At 38.9% G+C, this 13489-nt stretch overlaps 1 protein-coding gene across 1 annotated transcript in view; it reads right to left on the minus strand.

The window, feature by feature from the left end:
* The window catches only part of AHR (aryl hydrocarbon receptor), an 85371-nt gene that overhangs the window by 11861 nt on the left and 60021 nt on the right, over positions 1-13489 (minus strand). Inside the window, exons 4-8 of the mRNA XM_073333784.1 lie at positions 13173-13262; positions 9684-9807; positions 5125-5255; positions 4495-4697; positions 2185-2294 (exon numbers count right to left, since the gene is read on the minus strand). Of these exons, the coding sequence (XP_073189885.1) occupies positions 2185-2294; positions 4495-4697; positions 5125-5255; positions 9684-9807; positions 13173-13262 (658 nt within the window). The remainder of the gene's footprint in view (positions 1-2184; positions 2295-4494; positions 4698-5124; positions 5256-9683; positions 9808-13172; positions 13263-13489) is intronic.

A 13489-nucleotide genomic window follows, 5' to 3' on the forward strand; every position in this document is an offset into this window, starting at 1 on the left:
ATAAGCAGCAGCACTGGGAATGATCCTGCCTTCTCTGATCTGCTGAACTCTCAACTGGGGAGTTTTGAGCCATTGGACTGAGATCCCCAAAAAGCTAATTTTGGGAAAGCCCTGAGACTCTTACCGCCATTAGCAGACATTACATCTCTGCTATCAACTGGGCTCATATATTCTGATTCAATTGTAATGTATTTTATCTGCTTTTAACCTTTTTAGTAACATTTTATTAATTAATAAATCTGTAGTTAGTTTACTAAGGATTGGCTACCCGCATTGTTTTTTGGTTAGAACCTGAAGTATCCAGTAACCTGAGGTGAGTGACCAAAACCTAGTGTGTGTTAGTTTTGGTTTTAATAACCTTACACCAGAAAGTCCAGTTTGGCTGGGTGGTAAGTAGGGGCTGGAATGCCAAGGGGAGATCTGCTGAGAGTCACTCCAGACACTAACAATTCAGTACAACCCCCCCAGTATTTAATGGCACCGTGGTCCATTATCTCACCAATAGCAGGGACTGCTAAATACAACAGCACATAAATGACAAAATTCTAAACTCTGTTCTAGCACAGTGGTTCTCAAAGTAGGGCCGCCGCTTGTTCAGGGAAAGCCCCTGGCGGGCTGGTTTGTTTACCTGCCGCGTCCGCAGGTTTGGCTGATCGCAACTCCCACTGGCCGTGGTTCACCGCTTCAGGCCAATGGGGATTGCTGGAAGCGGCATGGGCCGAGGGATGTGCTGGCCGCCCTTCCGGCAGCCCCCATTGGGCTGGAGTGGCGAACCGCGGCCAGTGGGAGCCACAATCGGCTGAACCTGCGGACTCGGCCAGTAAACAAACCAGCCCAGCCCGCTGGGGGCTTTCCCTGAACAAGCGGCGGCCCTAGTTTGAGAACCACTGTTCTAGCAGAAAGGCAACTGCAAATACAAAAACACAAAATAAAATGATCACCACCACCACACACAGGGCATTTGCTTTGAGTCAAGGATGGAAAATGTTTAGTTGTTTTAGATCTCTAATATGATGAAAATATTATAACAGTGAGTATTTCGAATAGCAATTGTAGCTTTCAGATGCTATCTCAAAAAGTCTATCTGCCACTGCTTCATCTTGCAGTCCAATTGTCACTTTTATAGTACTTACAGTGATGAAATAATTGCACAATTGCATTGTGTCTAGACACAATAAATAATTTCATTCCTAGACACAAACTGAACTGAAAATAAAGAAGTAAAAGTTTGTAAGAGTCCCTAATAGAAAAAATCTATTTTATAAGGAGGCATTTAATATACTTCGCACCAGAGTGGGGAAAACCAATGAGAAAAAATTATTCCATCTCTTCCCTGAACCTTCTCCCATTTTAAAAATTTTAAAAAACCTCCCATCTTTTGAGGTTCTGAAATGTTTGAGAGAAATTTCCCTTCGGTGCCACCATTTTCAATCCTGGTCTCAGCCAGAAATTGGAAGTAATGAAGCTACCTTTGTAATATTTACATTCATTGCATGATCGGATTTGGGTGGGGGTGATTGAGTGTGCCACCAAATTGTTCTTTAAGGCTCCCAAACCTGCAAGCTGATCTGCGTGGGCAGATCTGACAGATTATTAATGGGGCTCTGAACAGACACAGGGGTCCACTTACACATGTGAGATTTCACAGGTCAGGGAGGACTGTGTGCCTACTGGTCACCCCTTCGGTATATAGAGTGGGGGATAGCTAAACAGTTTGCTTTACAAATGATCAGTGGAGAGCAGAGTCTAGGTGATTTACTACAGATGTGTAAGGGGATAGCAGGAAATTATTAAATATTACCTCCAAAGAAGAGTAAAAGAGACAGTGCCTGTAGATCATAGAAAGTTTTCCTGTAAGAGGCTAAATTGAGAACTATCTTAAAATCCATCTCCCTAGGAGAAGTTGTTGAAATAGCAGCAGCTGGGTTGTGGAGAACAAGAACTGTGAACAGCAGGACATGACAGGAACCAGGATATTTAACCAAAATGGGTCCAGATAGGAATATTAAATATTTCTTCTTCCAGTATAAACTCTTATATGCAGCAGAAGGACATGTATAAAGAAAAGTGTTTATTTTGTAAATGACTAGATTAATTTTGCTTGTGTTTCATAACATTTAGTATAAATGTAATCTTTGCTTTGTTTTAGCAGCCTGCCTTACACAGATGCCAAATTACACTTACTTCGGATATGATTCTCAGCACAATAAAGCATATCAGCTGCATGAAGAAACTGATATCCTGTTCCTCTCATACACAGCTCTGCTTCAGTGTATCCCAGCACAATTTTTCCTCTGTAAGACAAAAAGGAAAACAAACTGTAGCACTACTGATGTATCAACGTACAGTATGAGCACAGGAACTAATCAATCTGGGCTAAACATTTCTGCTACAGCAGAGTATGTCATCAGTATTTACAATAAAGATTTATACAAGATTTTAATGCGATTCTTCTTACAAAATTTAGCAAATACATCATGAGCCATAAGGCCTTTATTATTTACCTATTTACCTTCAGAATCCAGAAATGCTTCCACAACATGAATTGGGATATTCCAAAAACAGACATTTAAAGTTAGGCTCCTAATTCTGTATTTTGTTACATATGCAAAGTGGGCTAATTTTCAGAATTACTGTGCATGCAGTAGCTCCCACTTTCTGCAAAGGGACCCCTAGTCTGCTTGGCACTTTTGTGTGTGTGTGCGCGCAAATCAAGCCATGTTTTTACTGGTAGGTGCCTAAATATGGCATTACATTTCCTTGCTAGTTAGAGAAGTATTCTAGGCAATTTTCTACATCTATTCTAGTCAAAAGTGTGTCCAAGAATATGCCACTTATGTGACTGATGAGTCTGGGGATGCTCATAGTGCAATTAGGTGGTTGCTCAGAGCAAAAGGAGGCTGGCACTGTGTGCTCTTGTTCTGCAGCACACAAGCCCATGTCGTCTCTAACCTCCCACTTCTCTTAAAAAAAATGGAAGCACCTCCTTCCTCCAGTTATTAAACACCGCTTCTATCTCCTGCATTTCACGCCAGCTGCCACTCACCCGAGCTGCTCAATATGGGAGTGGACGTGAACGCCACTGTACTAAAGGGAACACAGAAGAGTTGTGCTGGCAGTAGCACCATGCTCCATAGCAGTCAACAGGATTCTATAAGAGCCCTTCGCGGCCACAGCAGGATCAACAGGATATTATCAGGAATGGGGGAGGAAGAATGGAAGAGGCAAGAATTTTGAAGGAGCTGGGAGTATCTCCCAGCGACTTAGACAGTGGAAAGCTCAGTGGAAGGAAAGACTAGGGAGGAAGACATCTGGGGCACAAATTGAAGATGCAAATAAAGGAAGATGCAGTAGAAGGAAAAGGGAAAGAGATGTGGATTAAAAAAAGAGAAAATAAAAAGGAAAGGAAACAACAGACAAAATAAAGAATAAATGGTTTGTGAATGAAAAAAAGAAAAATGGGAGATGGAAGGTAAGACAATAGAATAAATACAAAAACAAAAATGGAAAGAGGAAGAGATGAAGTTAGCAATCTCATGGCTAGTAAAATTTTACTTCTCTTTTATTTATTCACATATTCACTTTTCTTTATTGGGATTAGTAGTAGTTGGGGGAACATGGGAAAAACACACTCATATACTGACGAAAGGGTGGAGGATAGTCTGGCTGTACATTGTGCAGCATGGGTTCAGGGGAATCTGACCAGGGCTACCCAATCATAAATGGAAGTGAAGATTTAAAGCACTGACAACACTTGAAAATCTGACCTCAGAAAGGAAGGGAGAAGGGAAAAAACTTAGGAGAGGCCAGAGGATTTTATCTTGTAAGAGGAATCAACTTAGTGGGCTTTTTGCCATGCTTGGGGCATGGTTGTGCTACTTTGATCTAGAAATGTAGTAGGGTTTATTTTTTTTTTAAATGAAGAAAAAAGAATGGTTTGGGAACTGGTCCAAAGCACTGTGAAAAATAGTTATTTCATGTGGTTAATTTCTGTAGAATTTCGTTTCATTTATAGCTAATTTGCAATAAATCACATTTCCATAGTAGTTTACATCTATTTGAATTGAAAAGGTGTAGTGGAGGAGCAGGAGGAGGAGGAAGTGGTGAGAAAGATGCTTTGATCTGGGTGAACTTCATCTTCATCAATGGAGAGTATTCTAAATCATCCCTCCCAGGGGTTACCTTTTATCTCTAATTCATAAAAATACTTCTTCAGAACAATTTTTTGTTTTGATAATGCTCAGGAGACAGGTATCAAAGAGTTTCTGAGCGGATACCCATAGACAGTACCCCTTCTATCTACAAGTGCTTTATATCTTCCAGCAGTGGAGGAGAAAAACCTAATGATAAAATACTACTTACCACCCGAATACACAATCACATCCAATGCTCACCTAAAGGTACCCATTTAAACACTTTAAAGGTGCAGAGATCCATTTCAGCTGCAAGTGTACAGGGAAATGTAACATGCTACGTAGATGACCGTGTACCTACTTTGCATCACAGCCTGTAGGTGTGAAGTCCAGTTTGTGCTTAGTTCTGAAAATGAAGTTTTTGGTTCGTATCTCAAGGATGGATGGAAGCTGCAGTGGGGTAGCCACTGCAAATAGAGCTAGCTGAGGAGAGACAGGAGAGCCATCCTTCCCTTTCTTGTTCTGTCCATGAAGAAACTTTAATCTCCCTTGAAAATTCATGGCCTTCAGATGAGGAAAATATATAGTGATGACAGAGATATTTACAATTCAAACTTTATTTATTTATTTTAAAAAAAACACCTCTCTGAAAAGTGGCAGATTTTAACTTATTTTAACGTCCATTAAATTCATGCTTTGGGCCTTGCTATTAATATATATATATTTTTAAATAGAGTTATGCTGCTATACTTAGATGTCTGTCATTTAGAAATCTATTACCCCATAAACCCATCTCAAAAAGCAAATACAGAAAACCCAGTGTAAAACAGAACATCACTAGTAAAAAAAAAAGCTGAATTGTTTTGAACCCTATGTAAGCAGAGATGGATTCAAAGAACCTTTCATTTTATTCCTAGGCACCATTACCACCATTCTCTAGTTTTATACACTTTAGGCAACAGTGGAAGCCTTTATATAATTGTATACTCACCAAGAACCCAGATGAATTATCCAGGAGGCACCGTAATCTGCAGACGAAATTTCTTTCCATAAAGGAAGAATTCTCTGGAGGAAGCTGTTCTGGCTTATAATAGGCTGCTGGCTGTGAAAAGCCATTATCTCCTACAGGAAAAGATTATTTATAAGGGTTATTTTTAGAGCAACACCTAGTCAAGGCTATCTAAAACAAATGATCTTCCGCCCCATAAACAAAATCGCAGGTCATGACCTGAACATGAACAATGTAAATTGGAAACATCCTCAAGACCTACATTGACTGTACCACTAGAAATGGTTTAAATATCAGTTCTCTTGATAGGATCGTGTTTAACTGTTTATCATACTGTAGAATTGTGTCTAGCACACCTCCTAGTTGTTCTTTAGTAGTCCTTTTTTTAGTTTATGATTCAGATTTTGAAGCAGTCTTGGAAAATTAGATTTCTCCATGGGGAGTGTCCACACTGCCTTACAGGTGGGATTTTCAACAGGGAGTTTGGCAGTCAACTCCCATTTAATTTCCTTGGGAATTAGGCACTTAACTCCACTGAGTCCTTTTGAAAATCCTACAGCATTTCCTGTTCACGCCTAGTATTGCGTTAAGAAATCACAGCTCTCTACGCATCTAACAAAATTCAACAGGAAAAGTGCCACAGATCAGCTGCTCTGTTTGTTGTGCATACTGCCACTTGTTAAATGCTTATTTTTATAGAAACAGTCTCATATTCATATATTGTGATGTCTCAATAGCATGTGCAGAACAGAAACAACAAAAACAGCAAGATTTGTTATGTACAGTGCTGATCATGAAATCAGTGTGTCATTTTACCCATCAGAAGTGTGTGCAACTTTAGGATGTGTAACTGAGGTGGTAAAACGATACTGTGTTAGCAATTTAGGATAACTATTTGCTGTTGAAGTGACATTCAGGCATTAATTTATATTTCAACCGTTAAGGTCCAAGAAACATAATGCAAAAAACACTGCATCAGTAACCTGCAAACTGATCATATGATCTGCATGATGTTACACATTACAATTACTGTACTATGTCTGTTCAACGTTAGTTAATGAAGTACTCTCTGCAGGCAATACATCCCCCCCCCCCCCATTCATATGCATGTACAGGTGAAATTGAGAAAACTGCCACAGTAAGAACTACAAGATCTCTTGTAGTTGTAGATCATCCCACCTGATGATCACTTTAGATAAGCTATTACCAGCAGGACAGTGGGGTGGGAGGAGGTATTGTTTCATATTCTCTGTGTGTATATAAAGTCTGCTGCAGTTTCCACGGTATGCATCCGATGAAGTGAGCTGTAGCTCACGAAAGCTTATGCTCAAATAAATTGGTTAGTCTCTAAGGTGCCACAAGTACTCCTTTTCTTTTTGCGAATACAGACTAACACGGCCGTTACTCTGAAAGATCTCTTATGCCGTATATATGCCGTAGCTTTGGAGTTGTGCAAACAGCTTGATTAAAATAAACTAATCAGGTGCGTAAAACCTACACAAAATTTGCTCTGGCATTTACTCTAATAGAAATTCAATAACTAACAGTATCAATGAAAAATTACACAAAGTCAAGTGAGGGAACTGATTTTGATGTATGAAAAAAAAGCCAAACATTAAATTCCAGATCTCAAGCAAGATCTAATTTGTTGTTTCTCATATATCAAAAGTAATAAAGTAAATGAGTTGCACATTAGCTACAGTACCATTCTCTCACACTATTTTGGGAGTAATTTTAGACAGTCTTGAAACACTGTTCGACAATCCACATTTAACTATCCATGGTACAGCTGCACTCAAGAATGTCTGAACATTTCTTCTAACTTCCTTAGAAATAGAAGAGACACAAACGTACACATTGGCACTTCTTTTTTGGATCCAGTGATCTGAAAGGTCATGAAATCTGGACTCTAATTTCAAGGCGTTAAAAAAAAAAACACCTTATAATTAACTATGAATGCCAAAAACGGCAATATGAACATTAACACTAACAACTCAGGTAATTCATCGAAACATTCTGTAACAGAAATCGACATAGCGTAACCTGAATAGTATGGTCTGGGGTAGTCAATTGCTGTCCTGTTATTTCTTAGACTTAATCTTACTCTTAGTACTAACACAGCAGGCTCCCTCCACAGCAGAACTACATCTGAAATTTTGAACATATTTCATGAAAACGTGTTAATAATCCAGATTACCACGCTATACACACAATTTACAATTTAAACGTGAAATGTTTGTACTACACTGAAAACTAATGGTTTCTAACAGAAACTAAATTTTCTGATTTACACGTCCAGTAAATGGATGGCTAGTTGAATGAACTCTTCCTTTCCATTCTGCCCTTAATTCCAGCCATGCCTCACAATAGGTAAAATGTTTGTTCGGTGTCCATAGCAGTTTTATTCTGTTGGTCACTAAAAGTACAAATCAAGACAAATATATGTATACGAGATGACTGAATTAAAATGCTTTCACTAACATTTTGGGGTCCTCGTGATCATAAAAGTGACATCTGTTTTGTATCTGAATTAAATAATAATAAAAAAGACCAAAGAGCCGAAAGTTGTATTTTCCCAATTTACAAGTAATCTGGCATGAAAACCGTTAAAATTTAAAGTAAACTAGAAAGTACTGCATAGCATTAATATTCCTGCTCTGTTCTTGCATTACTTCCATCATTCAAGTGAAAATTGATGCTGAGTTAAGCTATTGTCTTACCTTTTCACACATTTTCACACATTATTTATAAATTGCTCTGTGCTGTTAAAAGGCATTTTTAATCTTGGAATGCTTTTTCACTCTAAAGTAAATCACTCTATACAAATATGTCTTCTGACAACAGCTGTTTGCTAAATTAAGTCCCAACACTAAATCAAAAGACATGTTCACTGTAGAATGTTTTCAGCTAGATGTATAAATTGATCCAGATCTGGTATAAACACTATAAAAACCTAGTTGAGTCACAAACACAAATTAACTGTTTTGTACTAGGCACAAGAACAACTGTGAGGCACACTGAGCTTTAAATGAGCCAAGACCATAGGTCAAGGATATTTGGTCTTCTCCTACCTAGCTTAGTGGACATTTATCTTATTAAATATTTAAGTATGCCATCTGTTTGCAATTGAAGAAGGTTAAAGGGAAATTGGAAAATTTTAAATCAAATTTCCTTATGTAGGTAGATTGACCACAATATGGGTTATTCCTTGTTTGCTGGATTCAAAGTAGAAATAATCCAATAATAAATAGGAAGAGGGGACCTGGCCCACACATTTATAAAACTACAATGCCAAAATACACTTCTCCAAAATGTTTTCAACCTAACAATGGTCTTTGTCCTCTTTGTCATGCAGTTTCAATGGTGAAGGCCCAAATACCATTTTCATTGCTATAAGAAGAGCAGTACGAAAGCCTTATTAAAGCTCAATCTAAGAGTATCACTGAAGCTAGTATATATGATAATTCAAATATAACTTTTGGATAGTTTTCCAAATAATACAAATTGTAAAAATGTTAGCACCAAAGAAAGTATCTCCAAACATGATTCAGTTGTGGGTGGTTGTGCTTTGAGCAGGGGGTTGGACTAGATGACCTCCTGAAGTCTCTTCCAACCCTAATCGCCTGTGATTCCATGAAACCACATGGTTACCTGGATACTGACTAGTTTGGTGGCTTTACTAGGAAGGATTCAGTTCCTTTGTTATTACAGGAAGCCAGCCATAAAGGCAGCTCTCCCAGTCCCTATAGGTAGGAGATATATTACTCACTAATTGCTTCTCAATCCAACAGATCAAATTGGCACCTACCCCATGAGGCCAGTTAGGATAGTCTCTGGTCTTAAGGGCCATCCCTCTTGTGTATTCAGCTACCTTTTGTTCTTTTGCCTGCTCCCACCCAGGAGGGGGTGCACATGGGAGAGACTTCATATATGTATGGGGAATAAAAAGTCACTCTTCCACAGCCACCAATGCACTTTTCCAGTGCTAAGATGTGACAAATGCACTGATTCAGCCATCACAGAAGATAGGTCAAAAGTGCTAAAAAGGGATGTCACACAATTTCAGTGACGTCCTAACTGAGCTAACAAATTTGATGTCAAGCTCAGTATCAGGAGAGGATGTGTAATAAATGCATAATTTCATGGAAGGGACACCGCTTCATTTAAAGAGAGATGATTAAGACCTTTACTCCCTCCTGACAGAGATCTTTAGATAAATTGATTGGTTGTTATGTGTGTTCCTATCCTCAGTTTATGAAATAAAATCACATTTGGGCACTTTTGGATACATAGTATCCATCCTAGGCATCACATTATTTCACCCCAATATGAAATTAACAAGTAGTGATGCGATGCACAAGGCTTGGGATCTGCACTTCAAAACAATGATTTTCCACCTGTAATTTTCATTTAAAGTGAAACTAAAATCTTGTTTATGTAAGTGTCATGTTAAATGCTATAAATGGTTATCAGAAATAAGAATTTATTATTCAGAATACAAATACATGAAAGGCAACTAAGCTAGCTGATTGCATTCTCACCTTGTATTCTCTCTGCAGAATCTGAAGGTTGTGCAGGGTTTAACGCCCAATGAAGCTGATGCTGAAACTCAGGTCTGTCTTCTGTATGAATCAATTCAAATACACTCTGGTGTATAATATCAGACTATACACAAAGAAAAAAGTTGAGAGAATAAGACATCTCTGATGACGGTACCAAAGTAGTCATCTTATTGACTTCAATGACATGACTGGTTGCTGAACTGGATATTACAATCCATCTCACTAGAGGTACAATATCATCAATTTGTATTTAAGAAGAAAAAGTTTCATTAAATCATTTGTAAATGCTCAAAAGAATCTAGTCTTGCCCATTAGAATTGAATTCCTTCTTGTTATATTTTGGTTTTCTTCTGACAAAAGCTCAGCATATCTTAATTTATCAAGGTTTTACTTTTCAGTCTTCATTGTCCATGACAGCCTAACAGAAATGTAAAAAAGAAAAAACAGCTTTGCCATATTCAGAAATGACAATGGTAAATACGTCTCCCTCTTTTTTAAAATAGGAGATGAAGTTTAGACTTGAAATTAGACCAACGTTTCTAACTATCAGAGGAGTGAAGTTGTGGAATAGCCTTCCAAGGGAAGCAGTAGGGGCAAAAGACCTAAGATTATGGAGGAGCTGGTATGATGGGATAACATGATTTTGGCAATTAATTGATCTTTAACTATTCACAGTAAATAGGCCTAATGGCCTGTGATGAGATGTTAGATGGGGTGGGATCTGAGTTAGTACAGAGAATTCTTTCCTGGGTATCTGGCTGGTTAATCTTGCCCACATGCTCAGGGTTTCAGCTGATCGCCATATTTGGGGTAGGGAAAGAATTTTCCTCCAGGGCAGATTGGAAGAGGCCCTGGGGGTTTTTCGCCTTCCTCCGTAGCATGGGGCACAGGTCACTTGCTGGAGGATTCTCTGCACCCTGAAGTCTTTAAACCATGATTTGAGGACTTCAATAGCTCAGACATAGGTGAGAAGTTTATTGCAGGAGTGGGTGGGTGAGATTCTGTGGCCTGCATTGTGCAGGTGGTCAGACTAGATGATCATATTGGTCCCTTCTGACCTTAATATCTATGAGCCTAAGATGAAATGGATTTTTTTTAAAGCACATTCCAGTTTATATAGGAGCAAAATAAACACAGTGCCAGTCAGGACTTGAGCACAGTTGCGCTAGGAGACAAGGTTCCGAAGAAACTCACAAATATAAGACAACTATAAACTATGAACGTTGGTTTTGTTTGCCTGAAATCTTTCCCTGTCTAAGGTCCATTTTTATCTTTAATTATTAAACTGCCTTATCTGCAGTAATGGTGACTAAGAATGGGACGTGAGCCAAAAATTAAGAACTTCCTGCATCAGGGGGTGAGAAAGAATTGAAGGAAAACTTTAAAGCTAAGAAAATAATTTCAAAAGCAGGATCAGTAAATTAAGATAAATTTCTGTGCTGTAGGTTCTCTTAGAAAAATGTTTGTTTTCTGTGGTACCAACCATTATATCAACTCACAGTATCTAACAAAGACATAAGGGATATAAGATGGTTTTGGCAGAAGCAACAGTTTAGCTCAAACTAATTAGTTCTTTGATTTATGCATGTTTTATAAAAAAAGTATATATATATACACACACAGAGTATAAGTTTTAAACAAACAATTTAATATTGGTACACAGTGATGATGATTGCGAAGCTTGGTTGAGGTGGAGGAGTCAGAGGGTGGGATATTTCCCAGGGAATGCCTTACTGCTAAATGATGAACTAGCAATTGGCTGAGCCCTCATGGGTTAACATTCACACTCTACAAGGCAGGAGGAAAGGAAGGAGGGTAGACAGAGCCAGAGACACACACCCTGTGTGCGTTTGAGAGACAAAGATGCACTTTTCCCCTTTAAGTATGAAGAGTGGGGTCAGAAGTACACTCTTTGTTAAAAGAAAAGGAGTACTTGTGGCACCTTAGAGACTAACCAATTTATTTGAGCATGAGCTTTCGTGAGCTACAGCTCACTTCATCAGATGTTTACCGTGGAAACTGCAGCAGACTTTATATGATTTCTGTGTGTATATAAAGTCTGCTGCAGTTTCCACGGTAAACATCTGATGAAGTGAGCTGTAGCTCACGAAAGCTCATGCTCAAATAAATTGGTTAGTCTCTAAGGTGCCACAAGTACTCCTTTTCTTTTTGCGAATACAGACTAACACGGCTGTTCCTCTGAAACCACTCTTTGTTAACTAGCTCAACAAGCTGAGACCTGACTGCAGCTGCTGCCTAAGACAGCAGCTCCCTCTGTCCATGTGTCCCCCCTGCTCTATGGAAGATGGGGTAAGCGGGGTGCAGGAGCAGGGGGGAGGAAGACACCCTGACATTAGCCCCCCTCTTCTTCCCCTCCCCCCCACACAGCAAGCAGGAGTCTCAGTCTCCGGGAGAAGCTCCAAGGCAGAGGGCAGGAGCAGCACATGGCAGTGGGGGGAGGGACAGCTGAACTGCCCGCAATTGATAGCCTGCTGAGCAGCTGCTGCATAGGGAACTTAGGGGAGCAGGGAGCTGATGGGGGGCTGCCAGTTCACCCTGGTTCCAACCACCCACCAGGTAGCTCCAACGGGCTGCTCTTCCTGCAAGCAGTGGACAAAGCAGGCAGCTGCCAAAAACTTAGAAGGGAGCATTGCACAACTTTAAACGAGCATGTTCCCTAACTGATCAGCAACGTAACAACGAAACAACGTTAACCTGGATGACTTTAAGTGAGGAGTTCCTGTATATCCAGCACCCCGCAAGACTGAGATCTGTATTAATCCCAGGTGGTGAAGAGATTAAGTACAACTGTACCTTCCAGATATCAGTACGATCATTTTCCACGAAACAGGATTTTTTTTTATTCTGCAGCACAACTTAATTTGTTTGGCTTATATATTAAGTGATATTATCATTAAACAAAAACTCAGTTCCTTCACTTACACAGTGAATTGTTTACAAAAAAGGTACTATACTTAAGAAAAAGAAAAACAAAAACTCAAAGGAACTAAAAAAAACCCAGTAAGCTAACCCAATATATAATTAAACTAACCTTAAAGCATATGTAGTTCATTTTATAAAAGTTTCTATTGAAATTACCTTTCTAGTGAATTACATACCATTCAGCTCCGTAAATTGTGCAGCATTTCATATGACTTCAAACATTTATTCCAGTACAGACAATTTAACTGTGAAAGTTCCCTGACTTGCTTAACATGTTGGAAAAATATTCCTATTTTGCTTGGTGCAAGATCCCTTCTCTACTATATCAGCTAATACTAAAGAAGTATAGTACCAAAGTAATCCAACTCAAAATATTCAATTTAGAGATTTTCCATGTAAATTATCAAAGACTAAATATGAGCACTGAAGCTTTAGGAAATTAAAATCTTCTAGAAATGAATAAAAACTTGTCAGGGCTGGGGAAGGGAGTAGTAAGAGGAAAAAGAAAAAGAAAAAAAGACATACTTGCTGGAACCCCAGATAGTCCTGGATGGTCGAAGAGACATAAAAGACTAGCGCATCTGCTGTAACAACCAGCACAAAGCCATTTAATGCCTGGAAAGAAAAAAACACCAAATCTGTTAGCTTGAAAGACAGAATTCCAGATTAAGTAGTGTTTCCATAAATTCCAGTGTTCCTATAAACCTACTGGCTGCTTTTTCATCTCCAGCTTTAGTTTGAACTGCAATGCATTAAAACAAAGTATCACTTTAAAAGAAATAAAAAATTTCCCTACTTACACTGTTAGACAATTAAGTCCTGATTTTACCAGTACCTTACAA

This window comes from Lepidochelys kempii, chromosome 2, assembly GCF_965140265.1.
Source record: "Lepidochelys kempii isolate rLepKem1 chromosome 2, rLepKem1.hap2, whole genome shotgun sequence".
NCBI lineage: Eukaryota > Metazoa > Chordata > Testudines > Cheloniidae > Lepidochelys > Lepidochelys kempii.